Source organism: Acomys minous (assembly GCF_964271855.1).
Source record: "Acomys minous genome assembly, chromosome: 2".
NCBI lineage: Eukaryota > Metazoa > Chordata > Mammalia > Rodentia > Muridae > Acomys > Acomys minous.
The window spans coordinates 89,265,728-89,287,190 of record NC_140484.1 but is presented as its reverse complement, the minus strand read 5'-3'; the positions used below and the strand labels follow the sequence as shown (position 1 = coordinate 89,287,190).

The 21,463-nt window shown below is 47.0% G+C and overlaps 1 protein-coding gene across 3 annotated transcripts; it reads right to left on the bottom strand.

The window, feature by feature from the left end:
* Window positions 1-1,235: 1,235 nt before the first annotated feature.
* On the bottom strand, window positions 1,236-17,426 carry HTATIP2 (HIV-1 Tat interactive protein 2). Of its 3 annotated transcripts, none has more exons than XM_084801171.1 (6): window positions 17,310-17,426; window positions 16,654-16,849; window positions 14,312-14,419; window positions 4,640-4,777; window positions 2,744-2,805; window positions 1,236-1,953 (listed from the first exon to the last, which is right to left on the bottom strand). In XM_084801171.1, exons 2-6 carry the CDS (start codon window positions 16,846-16,848, stop codon window positions 1,728-1,730), a joined length of 729 nt encoding a protein of 242 aa, XP_084657297.1. In that variant the 5' UTR covers window position 16,849; window positions 17,310-17,426; the 3' UTR covers window positions 1,236-1,727. The 3 variants fall into 3 exon arrangements, with proteins under 3 accessions (XP_084657297.1, XP_084657298.1, XP_084657296.1); XM_084801172.1 differs by having other exon boundaries at window positions 16,654-16,904; window positions 17,310-17,327; XM_084801170.1 differs by lacking the exon at window positions 17,310-17,426 and adding an exon at window positions 17,137-17,303.
* Between the last annotated feature and the right edge of the window lie 4,037 nt (window positions 17,427-21,463).

Genomic DNA, 21,463 nt, shown 5'->3' with positions numbered 1-21,463 from the left:
ATCAGGCTGACCTGGAACTCACAGAAATCCGCCTGCCTCTGCCTCTCGAGTGCTGATATATATTAAAGGTATGCACCAGCCCACCAGGCCTGACTTTTACAAAGTAGTTAAAGGAACTAGCTGCAGGGGCTAGGAATATGTTGTAGGATATTTGATCCCATTTTGATCCCTGAGAGTGTGAAATGTAAAAACCTGTCTTTTATTGGGGCGTGGTTGAGTCCTAGCACACACCTTTAATCCAAGAACTTTCTGTTTATTGTAAACAGGTGGTTAAGGTGTGGTTCAGCCAGCCCTAGCACACACCTTTAATCCAAGAGCTTTCTGCACACAGGATTTAATAAAGTTAAACATAGGTCAAGAAGCAGAACAAGAAACCAGCTGGCAGATTAAAGAGTAGGAGGGACTTTGAGTTGAGGGGTATTTAAGACAGAGTGTGGAAGTAGAAGGAGCTTTAGCTTTTTAGCTCTTCAGCAACTTAGCCTTTGGCAATTTGGGCTTTGGCCTTTTCCTCCTGGGCTGGGAGCTGAGCTAGTGAGCCTTTTAGGCCTTTTCCACTGGGACACGAACTGAGTAGGAAGATCAGCTGTGTGCTTTCTCTGCCTCTCTGAGCTAGCAGGATTTTACACCAGCATCTGGCTCCTGAGTCTTTACTGGTAAAATAGAACAATTAAGATATTCTTTTAAAATAACAGGTAGATGGCACAATGGTTAAGAACATTTGCTGCTCTTCCAGAAGGACCTGAGTTCAGTTCCTAGCACACACATGGGTGGATCTATAACTCCTGGTCCAGGGGATCTGATGTCCTCTTCTGGCCTGCATACACACACACACACACACACACACACACACACACACACACACACACGGCATACACACAAACTAAAAATAAATACAAGTAATGGGATCAGGCTGAGAAAGGTTAATCCTGACTCTGCCTTTTCCTGGCCTTATCTTTTCAGCTCTAGACCCTTGTGCAAGGCACTTAACAATAGGATGTCTTAGATTCTCCATCTGCAGTATGAGGATAAGAATAGAAATGTATATGAAAAAAATAAAGATTTGAGGGCAACAGTATGACTTTATAGGATTGCTGGAGAATTATCAGAGTGCCTAAAACTATGCAGACACCTGCAGTGTTAGGGACCATGACGCCATCCCGCTGTCCCTCAAGGGCCTTCGATGCACCTTCCCACTAATACCGTCACGATTATCAGCAACTGAAACAGCACCAGAATTTGTCTGTTTACTTTTATTCCTCAGCAAATTACAGGAGCTTGTTCTATAGTTTCCGCGTTGACACGCAGTCCAGGCACAGTGTTCACTCAGCTACACGCAGCACAACCACAGTGCTGTGCAGCTTGGAGACTCGCCTGGCTTAAGAGCGCTAGGTCTCTCTGCACAGGTGTCTTTCTTGGAGTGCTTCAAAGGTGGTCTCACAACCAGGGGCCCTGGGACCTCCAGTGCACATGGAAAACCACAGAGCCCTGTCCTCAACCCACAAAGCCCAGGTTTGTGGTGCACCCCTGTCCTCCCAAAGCTCCCTAAGCGACTTATATGAACAGCCGGGCTCTCAACAGCTGGTGCAGAGACCTGCCATTCCCTGCTGGGGCTGTAAGGCTGAGGAGAGGGGACACCGCAAAGGACTACACAGGGACTTCTTATAGAACCTAAAATGACTGCTTTGGTGACAGGCACTGTGGTTTTTTGAGAACGTCCTCCATCACAGTCACAGCTTGGGCACACCACTGTCTTCCCCCAGGTGAAGGATGGCCTTGTTTTCCAGAAGTTCCATCTGTCCGCTGCCGGGACTCACCAGGTTGTTCAGCATGGCTCTAACCACCGTCACCACAGGCACAGAGTGCCCACTGGCCCAAGAGTGCGGCAGGGAACTGAAGAACTTCCTAGCCAGCCATTCTGCTGGACGAGACTCTTGCCTGTCACACAGTAGGACTCTAGAAGGCAGAGAAAAGTAGAGGAAGAGATGGCATATGCGTTTGGACCTGACGGGATACTTCAGTGTGAGTCCTGTTAGCTGAAGGCCTAACCCCCGAGGTAATGCATTTGGAGATGGTTCTGAAAGTAATTATAAGGACAGGACTGCTGACCTCACAAGAAGCAAGGACACCAGATAACTTCCTGCATATGCACAAGCAAGGCCACGTGAGGGCACATCGAGAAGGTGGCACTGCCAACAAGGAGGGACACCTCAGCACACTCCACCCCAAGTGGTGACACTTTTGTCTCAGGCCTCCAACTTCCAGTTGGCTCATGTGGTGGTTGTAAAGTTAGATTTAGTGCATAAAGGGGATTTTAAAGAGACAAAAGAAGGGCTGGAGAGATGGCTCAGTGCTTAAGAACACTGGGTGCTCATGCAAAGGAGCTGGGTTCAATTCTCAGCACCCACACGATCACTCACAACCGTCTGTGACAACTCCAGTTCCCAGGGGTCTGGTGCACTTTCCTGGCTTCTGTGTGCATGCGTTGCATAGACATCCCATGCAAACAAACAGTGATACACATAAAATAAAAATATGAAGGCAAAAAAGCAAGAAGTGAATAAAATTTAATATGTAAGGAGCACGCATATAGGAACTACTTCCAGGAAGTTCTAGATGATTCTGAAGCTTTTTTCAAAGCTGAAGGGTGGGTCCTTCAGAGAAGCAATTCACCACTAGCCAACCCTGTTCTCAGATGCCTAAAGCTGCCCGCCTCTCTACTTACTCCTGACAGCATAAAACTCACCCCGGCCGAAACACTGACAAGCGGTCAAACTTCAATTCTTCAACCTTGGCTTCCACTTCTCCCTGTTAAAATTCAGAAAAATTAAAAAGAGAAATAAACGCCAGGCATCATGGTGCACACCTTTAATTCCCAGCACTTGGGAGGCAGAGGCAGGAGAATCTCTGTGAGTTCAAGGCCAGCCTGGTCTACAAAGCAAGTCCAGAACAGCCAAGGCTACACAGAGAAACCCTATCTCAAAAATAAGTAAATAAATAAATAAATAAATAAATAAATAGAAATAAAATCAGTGTCTGACTAAGACCAATGCACTCAGATAAGGACGGAAGAGGGAGTCACTTGGGCTTGAAGATAAACTGCTTCTGCAGCTCTCAAGACTCACTAGTTAGTCCCAATGGACAGACAGGAACGAAGAGGCCATTTAATCCTGCCACCATGAGAGTGATCTGCTACTGGACAATGTGTCAGTTGGATGCCCAACCACAAATGGGACATCGACATCACCCCCCAAATCCCCAAGGCCCAGTGATCATTGCAGGGGAAGAAAGACTGTATGAGGCAGAGGTTAAGGGTAGAGCCGAGCCCTGTCTTCAGGACAGGACAGGACCGCTGCATTCATGAACTCAGCAGCCGTGGTTGCCTGCAGCTCACGGCAGGGCCGCCAACATTCTAGCGTGGTGGTGGGTGGGGTTCACAAACTCTCTCCACTAACTTAGGAGCTGTGGACAGCTGGTGGCTTCCAGGGAAGGGACAGCGAGTGTTCTCTAAGGGTGTGGCCCCCCTCATTTAATAATGTCAAGACAGACCCAGAGCAGGTACATGAAGCATCAGGTGAACCCCTTTCACTTCCTCCCATGAGCTCTGGACCCATGGTCACCTATAGACAGTACAGGCAGCTGTAATGCATCAGAAAAATATAGCAGCCAGGAGATGAGCCTCCACCCAGTGGATCGAAGATGACCCTCTGTATCAATCTGAGCATTAGCAATCCCCTACTCAGATCTAAAAAAAAAAAAAAAAAAAGAAGAGGTTTAAATGATAAATCCATGAATTTTCAAAGCAGGCATGTAATCAGAGAGGCTAAGGGAACTAATGTGACATTTTCTTCAAGGCCCAGTCAGTATGGAGACCAAGGCAGTGAAGGGACTAGACATAGAAAGCAATGAAGTATGGAGCCAAGAATTCAGAGTGTCGTGCCTGGAAAAATAAATATATATATAGAATAAGGATCCCTGAGTGACGTCTGCAAGGACAGCACAAAACAGATGACTGGCATTTATAAAGCTCCGACTCTATGCCCAGGGGAGGGCTTTGAAACATGGGCCTTTGACTCGGGTCACCAGACCAAAGCCCCTTCAGACAGAGGCATTTAAGCAAAAGGCAAATGCGTTTCTGCGAAGGCATCTCACTCTGAGGAGTCTGGGGCGTGCTAACCTCCACGCACTGTGGACTGACTGACGACAGAGGGCCCTGTCCAGAGACGCACAGAACCAGGTCTGTCCTATTGCAGTAGCAACAGCCCTATTTACAACATCAGGGAAGGGAAACTTCTAGTTAAAATCAGCAAAAAAAACCAAAAAACAAAAAACAAAAAACAAAAAACCACCACCAACAACAACAAAAGAACCATGTCTTGTGCTGGCCACAAGGAAAGTGGAAGGGAAGGCATCCAAGGCTGGGGTTTCCTCTACTCCACCCTCGTACTGAGTAGTTCATGGCGGACACATCAGAGATGATCCTCACACCATGCCTGCCTTCTAAGTATGTTTCTCCCATAACAGTCCCTGCAGCTTTGAAAAATACTCGATATAATTTGCTTAATGTTTTCCTTAAACATTATACCGGTTACTTGGTACTGTCAATTACCCTCCGTATACGGAAGACAGAACATTCACAAACCTTTACTTGTAAGTATAAGAAACTGCTGGACTTATCGGCGCCCTTGGAGGACAGCAAGTTGAAATGTTTGCACCCTCCCGCTTTCGCCAGCTCTGCAGACTTCAGCACATAATCTCGGTCAACACGGACGAATCCTTCCTGGGGGCAAAAGGACATGAGTTATTTCCTAATGTTCCATGCCCATGTTAAAGACGATTCTCCAGGGTAGGGTGGCAGGCTGGGAGGCCTAGGAGAACTGGAGAATCTAAATAAAAGCATCAAAGCCATCCTCAAAAGCCAGCCTCAGAGCCTGGGAAGGGCTCCAAGAGTGATCCGTCTCCTCTTCCTCTGGATGGACACAGCAGCTTCAGCAGCAGAGATAAACTCACTATACCAGGAGGATGGCAGTGAAACCCAAACAGCAAGCAAGGCCCACAGAGAGCTGAGGGAACAGCAAGGTCCAGACGGAAACCTTGTTCTCAGTAACATGTGCTCCTCCTTTTTCCTCATTATTTATTTATTACTTATCCATTGATTGATTGACTGACTGATTGCTCTGCTCATCATTGACAAGCAAACACTCTGCCATGGAGCCAAACTCCAGCCCCTCTCTCTCCCTCTCCCTCTCCTTCCTCCTCCCCTCCTCTCCCCCTCTCTCTCCCCTCTCTCTCCCATGCTGGAGTCTCTAAAGCAGCACACAGGAACACCCAGGCACTGGGAAAAGGGAAAATCTGATGTCCAGTTCAGGGGCAGCCTTCACAAGATTCTCTGGGTGCTCTACGGCAAGGCGTTTCCAATTGTTTAAAGACTGGTGAAGGGCATGATCAAAAAATGTTGGAAAGGGACCCACCCAGGTAAGATGGCTCAGTGGTTAAAGGTGCTTGCCACCTTGAACCTGTGTTCAATCCCCAAGCCCGTGTAAAGGTGGAAGAAAAGAACCAGCTCTACAAATTGTGGCCTCCATAAGTGTGCTTGGCTTGCTCACTAACACACACACACACACACATACACACACACACACACACACTTTCTAAATGTTTGGGGAGGGCTGCTGTGAGTCTGAAGACAGCCTGAGCTACAAAAACCAACAAGGTTGGAGACCCGCCCTCTCCCTGTGGCCCAAGGTTCAGTCAAGGAAGGACAGTGTTGAGAATTCATTCTTAATTCAGCACATCAAAGGGTCTGTGATGGGAATCCAGAATGTATTTTCACCCAAAAATATCTGAATAAAAAAGTAAACCCAGTTAAGAATTAAAAACAAAACATATCTACAGGGTAATGGGGGGGAAGGGAGAGAGAGTTACCCTGGAGCCACATCGAAGGGTGCATGTTTTCACTCCCCAAAGTGAACTGAACCCAGGTCCTCTGCAGGAGCACTTAACCGCAGAGCCATCTCTGCAGCCCAGAACTCATTTCTTTACGAAAGAACTGTCATTATCTACCATCTTTGGTGTTTTATACCTTGACAATGAGACCTGAACACCCCACTCGCCGGCTTGAGCTATATGCCAACTCAAACTCCTTTTTCTGCGGTTTAAAATTAGTGCATGGAGAGCCAAGTGGGGTGGGGTTCGCCTGCAGTCACAGCACTTGGGAAGCTGAGGCAAAAAGATCAGGGCAAGTTCCGGGCTGGCTTGGTTTTCATAGCAGGTTCCAGACCAGCCAGGGGGGCTACATGGCAAGACCATGTCTCCAAACACAATAAATAAATGGGAAAAAAAAGTGAAGCAAACCAAATCTTAACCTTTATATAGGGAAAGAAAGAGTGTGAAAATGTTGAATTTCTTGATTTGTCTAAGTGGAGATTTTAGATATACTGAGCGTAGACAGTGAAAACCCAAAAACTGCAGAGAAAGTTCCTCACTGGATCTTTCTTATATTTATTTCCTCCACTTTTTCTAATTAAAAGCAATTTTAATAACTGGGGTATTATTCAGAACGCATAGCTGGCTAGTAACCTAAATTTTGTCTTGTGTTAGCACAATGCTTGGATTATTACAGCTTTCTGCATTCCATTGCTTTTTCTTTCCAGCAGTTTCTTTAAAAATACGAGCAGCTCAGCCAATCCTAAGCCTCCAGACCGACGCTATCTCTCCCCCTTAATCCAGGGCCAGGAGAGGGATAATTTGATTAAACTGACACCCTAATTTATTTGGCTTCAGCTCTGGATCAACCTCTCCTTAATAGAGTGCTGTCGCCCCCAATTGTTTGATGGAAATTAAAGTGACATAAATACCACGGCACGCTTTCAAGCTGACTAATCAGTGACGCGGCGTATCAATACCACTCCAGCCATCAGGCTCTGGCAGCGTCCCTCCTTTCACAGCCCTGCTAGCAACTGACAACAGCTCCTTGAAGGACCAGCACCCACACCAACGCGTGGCCCCCCCGCCCAACCGCCCTCAGCCCATCATCCCCACTCAATGGGCTCTGATGACAAGGTGCCCACACCTTTCTCCAGAGCTCTTCTCCGGACAAAGCTAAATATTGTTTGATTAGCAATCAATGGCTGTTAATCCCAACTGACTTCACAAATCCTCTGAGCCCTCAAGCTCATTATAAATACGCACTTTTCCAAGCGCACTAAATTTTCAATTTTACTTCCCTCACTCTGACGGCGTGGCCTTTTAGCCGCTGAATGAGACGCTGAAGCAAAAAGGTCAATGGCTTCCAAGGACTCAGAAAACAAGCTGAGGTGAGGTCTCTGGGACTGGCTGGAGATGCCAGGAGGGTTGGGGTACCATAAGAAAGAATCTCTTTATACATGGAAAGACCTGGCTTTAATCTTATTCCAGTTCTTGCTCGCTACTACTGAAACAAAAAAAACAGTTGAAAAACAAACTTCAAAGGCCATTCTGTATCCTAGAGACAATGTTTCTGAAACACTGTACCTCACTGTCTAACCACACAGGAGCCAGGCCTCTCTGCTGAGAGTGTTAGTTTGTTGTGCTAGTGAGTCTTCAAATCCCACAGCCAGTGGGTCCCACTCAAAGATGGAGCAACTTTGTACAGTAAAGAACTAAGTTTCCACCTGTAGGCTTCTTTCCCAGGATCAACGACGCAAAAGATTGCATCTCGGCAGACATGTGCTCAGGGGCCCCAGCACGAGTATAGACTCAGTTAAAATCCAAACATACAAAAATGCATCTTCGCCAGGCGTGGTGGTGCACGCCTTTAGTCCCAGCACTGCGGCGGAGGCAGAGGCAGGTGAACCTCTGTAAGTTGGAGGCCGGACTGCTCTACAGAGAGAGTTCCAGGACAGCTAGAAACAGAGGTTCCCGAGAAACCCTGTCTCAGAAAAAAATAAAACAAACAAACAAAAGTGCATCTTCTAATCATTTTTTACCAATGTCTGAAAACTAATTAACAACACTGCAACACTGTGGTTCTAGAATAACCCATCTTTATTGTCATATTCTTGTCGCCTTGAGATAGGGTCTCATGTAGCTCAGGCTGGTCTCAAACTCACCTACATAGGCAACGGTGATGTCTAAGTCCTGATCTTCCTGCCTCTACCTCCCGAGCGTGAGGATCACAGGCCGAGAACAATTCATGTCAGTCAGTGTGATAGTTTGAGTGAGAAGTGTCCCACCCCCCTCTAGTTGGTGGCACTGTTTGGGATGTGGCTGTGTTGGAGGAAGCAGGCGTTGCGGTTTCAAAGCTTGCACAATTCCCAGCGGGCTCTCTGCTTCCTGCAAGTGGTTCAGTCTGCTGCCTCTGCTCTGCTATCATGGACTCTGACACTGGAACCGTAAACCCAAATAATCCCTTCTATAAATGGCCGTGGCCATGGTGTTTTACCATAGCAATCTAACTAATGCCAGACAGATACACACTGAGAGCACCAGAGAACATTCTGGAACAACCAACGGTCTCTAGGCCATTCCTGAGGAGAAAGACCTATCACTACAGAAATCATAAGCTGTGATTCTGCTTAGGATTCTTTATCCTTCACCTCTTTTCAGTTCAACCCTAAATCGGAGTGAAAAACAGATGCTGACAGGCGGAGAGCTGTATCGCCTGAAATGCCGCGAGTGTGTGTGTGTCCTGGATGGCGCCTCTCTAGCTGATAATACACAGAAATGAGAGACAGCTCTTTCTTAGACAAAAAGCACAGAAACACACGCCAAACCGCGACTGGGCACTCCTGAGCCCATCACTGCACTCCTTTCAGCCACTCTGAAGGTGGGAGGGAACTCCATGCTAGCCAAGGAGGTGTGGTCATTAGACCCAACCTCCATACTCAAGGATACAGAGCTACCTGTTATCCCACAGGACTTGTGATCTGGGTCCTTGGCACTATCAAGGACTTCACAATTTCACACACACCCCAATCAAGTAAAACAATGGAACTCAGAACAAGGCTGGGGATCTTCCCGCCGCCGCGGCCCCCCCCCGCCCCCCCGCATAGGGTTTCTCTGTGTAGCCCTGGCTGTCCTGGACTCACTTTATAGACCAGGCTGGCCTCAAACTCACAGTGATCCACCTGCCTCTGCCTCCCGGATGCTAGGATTGTAGGTGTGCACCACCATGCTTGGCAACAGGGATGGAGATTTTATCCTGTAGAGCAACAGGACCAAATACGCTGGCTGTGAGGGACTCTGCTAACACCAACACAGATCTGCTATTACCACACAAAAGCAGCCATGGGTCACATGAGATGCGGCACACTTGGCTGTGTTCCTACCAAACTTTACCTATAAGACACTAAAAGTTGAACTTACTGTGTTGCCTGTGGCATAACTTTTTCAGGCATTTAAAAACATGCTCACAGGCCATACCAAAAAAAAAAAAAATGATGCAAGTGGTACTCAACACCCAGGCTGGATTATCAGAGCATATTATTGGAATCAGAAGGCATGAGAGTCTACAGATGCCTACCTAATAAACGTTGCAGTGGCTGCATTAATCACTTTAACAGCATCAAGAAGTTGACAGTACCCACAAACCTGGACTGCTAGAGTCCCCTGCTAACGGGAAACACACAAAGGGGTGAAACTACCCAAACTCGATATCAAATCCTTCTCCTATTGCACACATGGGAACTGCATTATTTCCAGCAGCATCCTTGATTTTTGCTTTCCAAGGTACATTTGTTCTCCAAGTGAAGTGGCCTTCACTTGACCACATGGCTTGCTGAAAAGCAAGGTTATTAGAACTACAGTGCTTGGGAAACCAGTAGGTGTAAAAGATGAATATAACCCCACGCCTCCCAAAAGCAAGTCCCACAGGGAAGCAAGATCAGCTACATCGGGCCCTCCCAAGGAACCTGCAGAACAGACTCCAAGCTTCTAACCTCAGAGGGGCTCACCCAGCAGGTCTGGGTTAGGGCCAAGTCAGAAAGCCATTACACCCGCTACACAGCTGTGGCCTGTGGGTGTGGAAGGAAGGCTGGCATCTCAGCAGCCACTGCTGAAAGAAACTGCTTTCCAAAGAACTGAAGGAAGCTATGGCTTCTGCCTAGCATGAGCTCTGATGGTAATCCGAACACAGGGAAATCCATGGGTTAAACGACAGTCTAAGTCCTTGCTCTAGAACCTCTGCACATAACCTTTTGGAGAGAGAGTCGTTGCAAATGGAATTCCTTATGATGAGGCTGTCCTGAGCAAGCTGGCCCCTCATGCGATGCCAACAACTCCTGTCCACATAAAACAAGGCAATATGAACACCAACACATGCACATAGGGGAAATGTCATGTGCAAAAGCAACCATCAGAAGGCAGGGCGGGAGCTTAAAAGAGAGCCCTTCCATCAGGGAACCGATCCACTAACACCCTGATCTTGGACTTGTCATCGGCAAAGCTGTGGGACCACACATGCCACTGCTTAGCCCATGTCACTTCATTGGGGGGTGGGGGTGGGAGGGGGCAGGGTGTCTTAGACTATCCCACAAAGGGTCATAGGGGGACTCGCTAGCTACTGAGAGAATCTGAGCACTGAAACAGACACCCAAGCGTTTTCCAAGTTTCTCTACTGGAAACTCAGATTGTTGAGACAAAAAGACGGTGTAGCCCTGTAACGGACAGCTGCTGAAAGATATGAGGCCTGGCATCAGCTTTGCGGTATCCATCTGATTAACTACTTGGCTTGTCACTCTCCAAAGAGGACTAGTAACCCAGAAGCGCAGCACGGATGAGCCCAGAGAGTCACAAGCTCCTCTGAACCGTGACTCCTAGCCACCCGTGTTGTCACCCCTTAAACTAAGCTGCTGCAACCTCCGGACACCATATCACGCTGAATCCAAATTAGCTTTTTTTTTTTTTTTAAAGGTCTCTGTTCTCTGCTTTGGCGACAGAGTCTCACACACGCCAGGTTAGTCTCACATTTCTATGCAGCCCTGGACTCCTCGGTCCTTCTGCTTCCACCCCAAGTGCTGGGAACACAGGAATTTACCACCACACCAGCCCTTAAAAGACCTGGTGAGCTGAGTCCCACATCTAGAACCTACAGAAAAAAAGGCCAGATGGCGTGGTACTCAGTGTATTACTAAGGCAAGGTGGGAGGCAGATGAGAGAATATCCCGGAAGCTTAGAGGCTGGCTAGCCTGAAGCATGGGCAAGGTGGGAGACTCCCAAAAGTTGTCCTTTGACCTCCACATATGCGCCTTAACACATGAGCCTGCATGCATGTGCACCCCGACCCCTCACCCCTGTACACAGATCTTTCTAGAGGCAGCAACAGCTTACTTCTTGCCAATAATCTCTTGGTCCTTTACTTACTTACTTACTTACTTACTTACTTACTTACTTTATTTATTTATTTATTTGGTTTTCAGACACAGGGTTTCTCTGTGTATCCCTGGCTGTCCTGGACTCACTTTGTAGACCAGGCTGTCCTTGAACTCACAGTGATCCACCTGCCTCTGCCTCTGCCTCTGCCTCCTGAGTGCTGGGTGTGCACCACCACCCCTGGCTTGGTCCTTTAACACTAACTCATTTCTGAGACTATTTACCCCTTCTATATTCATTAATTACCTTTATCTTTTCAAACTGATTTTAAAGACAAACAAAAGACACTGAGTGGTCTCCAAAGTAGGTGGGAGCCACTCTTGTTTAAAAAAAAAACAAAAACTAAAACCCAATACATATATATATTAGAACTAGTTCTGGGATACCAGAAGAAATAAAATTAGATTTCAGGGTCACCTGGGGCAAAGGTTAAGAAATAGACCTACAGGAGATAATCTGGCCAGCTACAGGGAGGAACAGCCTTTCCACCCACTGGAGATAGAGTTGATAAGATACCCAGTTTTATGGCCACATTCCTTCCTGCCCATCGGAGATAGGGTTAATAAGAAACTAGACACCTCCCTGGACAAGGTAGTGAACAAAGAGAACAAAGAAAGCTAAGCCATGGATAATCTTGGAGCCTTTTTCTGTAGCCTGTCACCTTTAGATATTAGGCCTCCTTATGTTACTCAGCCAATAGGCGCTTGCCAGGCTGGAGCTCCCCTGCTTTGGAGCGCTGGGAGGCATAGGAACCTATAAATTTACCCTTAGCTCAGAGTTCGAGGCTCTTTCTGGATACCACCATCAGAGTCCGGTTCGAACTGAAAAATTAAAGGCCCTCATGTGTATTGCATCGGTATTGGGTCCTGGTGGTCTTCTTTGGGGTTCTTGCGATCTGGCACGGCAGTTCCAATGCAACATTTAGCACTGCCCCTCAACAGCTTAAGCTATCTGCCTCACTCTATGCTTAATGCAGCAGTTCACGTTTGCTGAGTCATCGTCAAACCCAGGCTGGAGCCTGAAGCTGGAAGCTGCAGTGTCCCGGACACAGAAGTTCTTCAGTGCTTTTGGAGGACACGACACGCTTCTTATGTCTGACCTAGGACAGGAAGGACTGCACTAGCTGAGCAGTAACATGACCCCTTCTAGAGGAAGAAACGCAATGCTTGGGAAAGCGAGTTTCTCGGTAATCCAGGTGTAGCCCTGAGCTTCCAGGTGGGAAGTGCAGAACTGCACAGGAACTAATGCCCACCCCAGCTGGAAACATTTATAGGATTACCTTCTCTGTCACCAAGAAGCCAGGAGAGACACAACCACTACCCTGCTGGTAGAAACCCACAGTTCAGAACCACATCAATCTACTGGTTTATAAAAACTACTGTCAGTGGGGCTGAAGAGCTGGCTCGGGGGTTAAGGGCAGGTACTGTGTTTTCAAAGGACCTGAGTTCAATTCCTAGCACTCACACCGGGAGCCTCACAACCGCCTCTAAGTCCAGTTCCAGGTAGATCCATACCTCTGGCCTCCATGAGCACTGGTAAAGTGAACACACACACACACACACACACACACACACACACACACACACACACACATTTACTTTAAAAGATAAAAATAAAATCTCAAAAAAACAAAACAAAACAAAAAAACCACCTCTAGTGTAAGTCACTGTAGAGGTTAATATTGTCAGCTTGACCTGACCTGGGAGCAAACCTCTGGCATGTCTGTAGGGTGGTTCTAGATTGAGTTAATTGAGCTGAAAAGCCCCAACCCAAATGCAGGTGGCACCATTCCATGGGCTGAGGTCCCAAAGTGAACTGGGCCCTGGCATCATCTTTCTGTTTCCTGACTGACAACGTAAGCTGCCTCATGTTCCAGCCACCATGCCTTCCCCACCGAGCTGGACCGAGGGCTCAAGCTGTGAGGCAGAATAGACCCCAACTTCCTTCGGTTGCTTCATCAGGTACTTGTCACCGTGATGAAAAAGCAGTTAATACAATCATCGCGGCAGAATCAATGTCCTACATATTTAATAGCTATGTGGACTCCAGCAAGCAAATCCTGCCTGAGGAATAAACCATACTCAAGAGCTAACTGAAGAAGATATATGAACGTTTGTCCAGGATGTCTATTAGAAACCATGACTTTTAACTATGCAGTAAACTATGGCTTCTGGGTAGGGGCTGACTCAATTTAGTACACCGTTAAAAAGAAAATAAAATGCGCATTAAAGCAGTTTTGCGTCAGTGAGGGCTGAGTCATCCCTGGGTTGAGTCACTGCCGATGGCTAAGTCATCAGGGGAGCTGACTGAATCGTGCCTCTGGGTTCCGACGATCTAGATCCCAGCTTTAAAGGATGGCTTTGGAAGCAGGTTGGAGCAAATGCATGAGAGAAAAGGCTTCAGGCCATTTCTTATGAGAAGAAATACAAAGCTTACCACCCACAGCGTGAGCCAACTACTTTTGCCCAGAGGCTGTTGGCTGCTAACCTTAACCAAGGGATGTTGTGATGATTATAGTCTCTGCCGTGGGCTCGATTGTATAAATATGTGTGACGTATGCAGTATTCGGGCCTTAACTCAGAGGCTATTATGAAGAAACCATGACCCTATCTGCAATGCTTGGTGTATAATACAGATGGGGCAGCAGATGGAATCGTAAGCACATTTTACATTTAAGCACTGCAGTAGCAATGCCCACCAAGAAAAACAGTAAGCAAGGAAGGAACCCACGAGGCTGCAGAGACATCTCAGCAGTTAGGTCTCAAAGTGCTTCTGCAGAAGGCCCAGTACCCATGTCAAATAGCTCACAAACACCTGTAACACCGACGCCCCCTTCTGGACTCATGAGGACATACACCCCTATACACATACTCATAAAATGAAGTAAATCTTTCAAACAGAGGAAGGAGGAGGTCCACAATAGTCCTGGCCAGTAAGGAGAGAAAGGGGTGTATTTCCTACTCACCGCTCCAGCTTTTGCTCTGGTGGTGCCCAGGCAACAGAATCCAACATCATGGCCTTGAAAGGCAGAAGCGTATTCGTCCAGCTTTTCAAAATCCACCACTGCTTGATTCTAGACAAGGAAGGACATACACTTAAAAGAGAGATGAAACACTCCTTGAGATGAAAAGAATAAATGACAAAAATGATTATTAGTCTAAGCTCATAACAACAAATGTGCCAAATCCCCCTTTTCCTACCAAAAAAACCAGCCAACCAACCAACCAAAAACAAAAACAAAAACCCAATTAATTTGAAGTTGAGTATAGAACTCAGTGGCCAAGTGTTTGCCAGGTACATCCGAGGAGGCCCTGGGTTGGGTACCAAGCAATGAAAACAATCACATCAGAACTGGAAATCAGTGATGCACAAGTATGTCCACAGAACATGTGATGCAGTAGGGTGAATTGGATTTCAACTATCAAGGTCATGTGTATCTCACTTTTGGGAAAAGGAAAAAAAAAATCAATCTATACTTTACCAGGAAGGAAACCATTCCGGTATGATGTAGAAACAGAATGGTGATTGAAATCTCAAAAAAGATCTGTGTTCAAACCTGATATTTATTGATAATACAATTGTGGCCAAGCTTTTATTTATTTTTTTATTTATTTTACGTGTATGGACTCTGCCTGCATCCATGTCTGTGCACCAAATATATGTAGTGTCAGAGGTGGCCAGAAGAGGTCACTGGATCCCCTGGAGCTGGAATTAACAGATGGCTGTGAGCCACTATGTGGGTGGTGGAAATCTAACCAGATCCTCTGGAAGAGCAGCCAGTGCTCTTAACTTTGGAGCCATCTCTCCAAACCTGTAGCTACTTGTTGATCACATGTATGCCTCAGTTTTGTTCAGCTGAAATGTCTGGATCGTAATTTTTCCTTCAATCCATTAGAATCGGCCAGAAGGAACCTAAGACAGAGGCATCTTCTTAGGACTCTTTCCAAACACTCTGAGTCAGCCTCTGAAGTTGCACAGCTCCCCACCTCCTTCCTTAGTCAGTGTCTGTCTGTCTGTCTGTCTCTCTCCCTTGCTTCTCTCCCCCTTTCTCTCTCTCTCTCTTTTCTCTGTCTTTTTCTAAAGGACAGGGTGGCTTTAAACTTCCTATGTAACTGAGGCTGACCTTGAACTTGTGACCCACCCACCTCTACCAGTTAGGGTCCTTGTTCATCTACCAACTGACAGTGCTGCATCCTGGCCCCGTTTTCTTTTCCTATATGGTATTTCCAATCTATGCTAAAACTGGCACATGCTAGGCAAGCTAGGAGAGGGGGCACTTACCTGTATCCCAACACTGTCAGAAACAGAGGCTCTGGAACTAAGTTCAAGGCCAGCCTATACTAGCTAGAGCAGCACCGTCCTCAAACCTAAGCTGTCTATACCTAAGAGTTTAGGATTGCCAGCAAACTCGCAATAGACTCCATTCCCCAGGAGTCCAAATGAAATCTTGGGTGTGGGGGACACTACCTTTAGTTCCTTCAGGAGGATTTTCCTGGCACAGTATATACTACACTAAAGAAAAAAATAAAATAAAATAAAATAAAATAAAGCCTGGTTAAGAGACTCTAAACACCACCAAGGCTCACTTACAAAGCAAAAAGTTCTGAAGCACCTGGCATTTTTTAAACAAAACAACCAGGAAGCCATGGGAACCAAGGACATATATTTGCAAGTGTGCGCACCTGGCAAACCATCCCTCTGTGGGACCCATGGGAGATTGCACTGTGGTCCCAGCAGCATACTACGCTGTTTAATTTGCTGCAGTTGGTAGGTAACTCTTGTTTACTGGAGAACAGAACGTCCACGAAGTTCCGACTTAAAATACTTGGGCTTTATTACCAGATGGAAGTCGGCCATTACCACTTGCTGTAACTTACAAGGAAGGCAATATGCATTTAGAGACACAAGCCTGGGGAGTCAAGCGGGGCAGATTCCTACTTGGGAGAAACTCCACCTGTCCTTGTCACTCTTTCCCACGCTGATATTGTGAAGTACACACGTGAGCAAAATGAGCAAGTAGTGTACTCTAGGAATTATGAACAGCGCTTTTTCTCTGACCGCCATTCTCCAACGCAGTCTAGGTTCCAGACACCAGACCAGCATTGCAGAACGCTATAGGATTAAAAACAGGCCGACAACCAGGGCTTGCCAGAAGGGCTCCTTCTAGATCAAGCATGCCCAATTTTGATCATTTGTCCATCTCCACCACCACTTGGCAAAGGTTAGCCTTTGCTCATGGACACCTTCCCCTCGGCAAAAAAACGATCACGGCTACATTCCTTTTTTAGCCCCAGCTCAAATACCCACCACATTTTTATAAGCTTCCTCCTCGAAGGCGAGCTTCCTCCGGCCAATGAGAGTTACTTTGGAAAACAGGTTCTGTCTCAGGATTTCTTTTAAAAGCACTCTGCCGGTTTCCCCGCTGGCGCCCAAAATAAAGACAGATTTATTCTGCATCTTGAAGTCTTCCCGAAGCTTCGGCAGAGCCTCTTTGTCCGCCATGCTGGGGAAACAACACCCACTGGTACTGTCTCAAAGTACAAGGGGACAGTCTTTACCTGGGCGGTTGGGGGGGAGGGACAAGGGTTGTTATCTCTACACTGGCTCACTCTACACAGTCCTAGCCCTGGCAAAGTGCTGAGTCACAGCAGGGCTACTGATGATGGCCAAACCAAGCACCTCACAGGTGCCCAGGCAGATGCACCCAAGTGTCTCCCTCTCTCTCCATGGTAACCGGACCTGCCCCGGGCAGAGCTTCAGGACCCAGCTCCATTCCCTACCCAGGGTTACCTGGGGCCATCCCCGGACCCCACGTTCCCACGCCGCAGCAGGAGCATTGAAGCCACCAGCGCGGCTACCACAGCGCCCAGCACCGTGGGGCGGAGCATCACTCCGCCTGCTGCCGGCTACCCGACCCTCTCTCCTCCAGGGTGGAATCTCCCCTTAGCTCAGCGGCTGCCTACCCGCCTTGGCCTCTTCCGGGTGACAGCGTGATCGTGGCCCCGCCCCCACGGAAGGCCGGAGCTGAGCACTGGACCCGCCCCTGCTCCGGAGCCGCACCCCGGGCCGGGTCCGCGCCTCCCGGGGCTAGCTGCAGTCAGTTACCGGGCTGTGCTTACCCCCAGACCCAGACTTCCAACCCCCACCCTTTACCTGCGGTTCTTCCAAATCGCCTGGAGACAGAGCCTTCAGGTTTCGGCTAAGAAGCATGTCAGACATGACTCTATGTCCCCAATTGTAATTTCCATCATGTATTGAAAGGTATCATCCACCCCAGGTTAAAAACGCGCCCCTTTGGGGCTGGAGTAGTTAAAACTGTTCTTCCAGAGGACTTGAGTTTAATTCTCAGCACCCACATGACTGCTTACAACTGTCTGTAATCTAGCACCAAATGATCTGGCACCCTCACACAAGCATACATGCAGGCAAAACACCAACTCACATAAAATAAAAAATAAATAAACCATTTTGTTTTAAATGTGCCCCTTCTCAGGCTGGGGAGGTAGCATGTAGCTCAGTTAGAATGGAGCTCTGGGTTCCATGCCCAGCACTAGGTAAATTGGATGTGGTGGCACAAGCACGTCATTACCAGCAGGTAGAGGAAGAAGGATCATCCTCCTTGGAAACAAAGAGTTCTGAGTTCTAGGGCAGCCTGGAGTGGATGAGCTCCTGTCTCAAGAGCTGAGAACATGCTGGAAGGAAGCTCTCAGCAGATGTGGGAGAGGGAATGCTGGGGCAAGTAAATCAAAATATATAAACACATGAATCTGTCAGTAAAGTAAAAGTTAACAACAACAACAAAAAGCCTAGCCTAGCTCCGTATAAGCCACTATGAACGACAAAACTATTTCTTTAAGGACATGTATCTGTTGTGGGGTCCACTTAAATCCAGCATAACTCAGATACCAGGTCAATGCAGATGACAAAAATGTATTGTAATCAAGCTGCTACCGATCAGTCAGGGGGTTGCAGAGCAGACTCTGAGCTAAACTGCAACCTTGAAGGGATATTGTGCAGCATATTTTAAAGGCTGAAGCCATAAAGTGAGGGGGGAGAGGGGGGAGCCATAGCATTGTCCAATCCTATTTTGACATAAAGAGTTGAGCAATGGAGTTCCCATCACTCAGGACAGGAACATGAACTTGTTTGATGACCCTGTCAGCAAGTTGGAGATGTTGTCCTTGAGCTGTCTGGACTCAGACAACTGTCTCCTTACAGGTTGTCCCTGACATGGCTAGACTCAGACAACCGTTTCCTTACACAAGAAGCTGTTCCGCTATTGGCAAGTCCCTGGCTCCTCTAGGGCCTGGGACTTTATAAACTTAGTTTCTCTTTATGATTCAATGGAGTCTGAAATCAAAATGGCAGTACTTGGAGTAAGTTTCTTCTGCTTGTTCTTAACAATATCCTCTTCCCTCAAGTCAGAAGTTAGGCTGGGTCCTTTGACTAATTTTCAGGTTGATCTTCCTGCCCAGGTCCTGCTTCCACCTGCGTCTAGATGGTTGGGCCAGGAAGAGTTTCCAAACCTCATCCCATGGTTTGATCTTCAAACCACAACAGTATCAATGGTTATAACACAGCTATCCAGACTGGGCCTGCTCTGGGTTTTGGGTGCATGAGAGAATAGCTGGGCGTGGTGGTGCACGCCTTTAATCCCAGCACTGGGGAGACAGAGGCAAGTAGATCGCTGTGAGTTCGAGGCCAGCCTGGTCTCCAGAGAGAGTCTAGTACAGCCAAGGCTACACAGTGAAACCCTGTCTTGAAAAAACAAAAACCAACCAGCCAAACAAACAAACAAAGAGATTAGAATGATGTGACTCTGCGATATTTTTTAAATTGCATTTATCTATCTATCTATCTATCTATCTATCTATCTATCTATGTTTTGTGTGTGTGTGTGTGCACACGCGTGAGTGTTGGGTGTATGAAGGTCAGAGGGCACATTGCAGGACTCAGTTCTCTCCTTCCTCAATGTGTGTTTGAGTGAATAAACTCAGGACCTCCGGCTTGCCAGCAAGCATATTTACCCACTGAGCCATTTCCCAGCCCCAAGAAAGTGGTGACCAAGCAAAGATGAATTGGGCTGCGAGCCTGATGCTCCATCGCTCAATCTAGAAATCAAATGAAATGTGCCTTTCCCTTTACTTGCTGGTTAGGTGTTATCACATGGAGACCTGGCCTAGGCTTAGCCAATCACTTGCTTCCTCACAAGTTTTCCCACTTTGGGGAAGCAAGACAAAACGCAATGAAGGCCAGGTAAGGATTAAAATTCCTCAATATCTCACCAAGTTGGACTTTAGTAAAATTGTATCTATCTGTCTTTGGTGTCCTTTAGGGGTAAACAGAAAGGAAAAATAAAAATACCATGGTTGTGTTCCACTGTTCCAGTAGACTAGACTCAGCCACAGCCTGCTTGTAAACAGGTTAAGTTTTGATGACAATGACCTAACCCTCAGATCTCCCACAAAGTATCCATTCTCCTCCTCATCAGAAGCACAGAATGACCACAAGCAGTGATCCCACTGCCCTTGGGCGCTGAAGCACACAGTAGGGGGTTCTGTTCTGGCTACTTCAGCGCGTCACTTTAGGAAAACAATGACAAATGAATCTTTAGAAAATAAAGCTGCCTGGGCTAACATTTGACTGATTAGTTTGGGATCAGTAAAGGTTTGTTGTTGTTGTTGTTGTTGTTGTTTGCTGTTTCCAAAGTGTTTGTGTCTCTTGGTGTATATGACATGTGTGTTTGGGTGCCCAAAAGAAGCAAAAAGAAGGCATCAGATTCCATGGAGCTGGAGCTACAAGCAGGTATGAGCTATCTGACATGTTCTAGGAGGAGAGCATCATGAATTCTTAACCACTGAGCCATCTCTCCAGCCCAGGACAAGGTGCTTTTAAAGATGCTGAGAGGAGTTTGCTACTCAGTTATATGAGAACATCACTATGGAAGCAGAAGTCACTATGGAGGGGCATCACTAGGGAAGCAGAAGTCACTATGGAGGGGTGTCACTATGGAGGAGTGTCACTAAGGAGGGGTGTCACTATGGAGGAGTGTCACTATGGAAGGGTGTCACTATGGAAGGGCGTCACTATGGAAGGGTGTCACTATGGAGGGGTGTCACTATGGAGGGGTGTCACTATGAAGGGGTGTCATTAGATAGGGGTGTCATTATGGGAAGGAGGTCACTAAGGAGGGAATGTCCTTAGGATCTATTTGCTCATAGTAGCTCAAAAGAGAGATGCTTAGGGAGAGTGAGCACATGGTGACTGGAGGGGAACTGGGCTTCTAGTCTTCTACTTAAAAAACATGCGATAACACACACCAAGTATTGTTTAGTACTGTATATATTACTGATTTAACACTTTCAGCATCCTTTGAAGAGGGGTAAGAGGTCAGAGGGAGGAAAGGCAGAAAGAGGGTGGGAGAAAGGGAGGGAGGGAAGGGAGGGACAGACATTCTTTTTAGAAACACACATTAGACACAATTCATTTCACAGGTTTTACAGGCAGGAAGGAGCTGAAGGAAATTCAGACAGATGAGGGAGAAACCAGGAAAATGGCTGCAGATGCCATCACAGTTCTGACATGACTCTGACTAGCTGGTGTTCAGGCCGGAAAGCCAGTTCTCCAGGGCCTGCAGTGTGTGTAAGCTCTGGTGCCCTTGTATGCAGGAAACAGATTCAGTCCTGCCTCAGCTGCTCCAGAGTAATTGCAGATACCAACCACCAGAGGGCGCCAGAGAAGGTGGAAATGTTTGTTCTCTGGGATAGGAGCATGGTAGAAAAGGCCTCATTTTTATTTATAAGGAAGTTTACAGTTGGTTCTCTGGATTGCTAATGAATGGAACAATTATGTGTGTGAGTTTACAGTCTGGTAACTTCAGTATGAGTGGGGTAGGTAATAAGTAAATAAGCAATGTTGGAGGGTTCAGAAAGCAAAGAGTTGTCCTGTTAAAGAGTGTGTGCATTCATTGAACTGCTTTCTGTCCGCCCTGTGGATGCTAAACGCGGAGGATAGAAAGACAGGTGGAATCATATTTCCTGCTGAACACACTCTTAGCAAGGATTTAGAGCTTTATGCTACTTTGCTAGTTTTTTATTTGAAATTCTTACACCCTCCC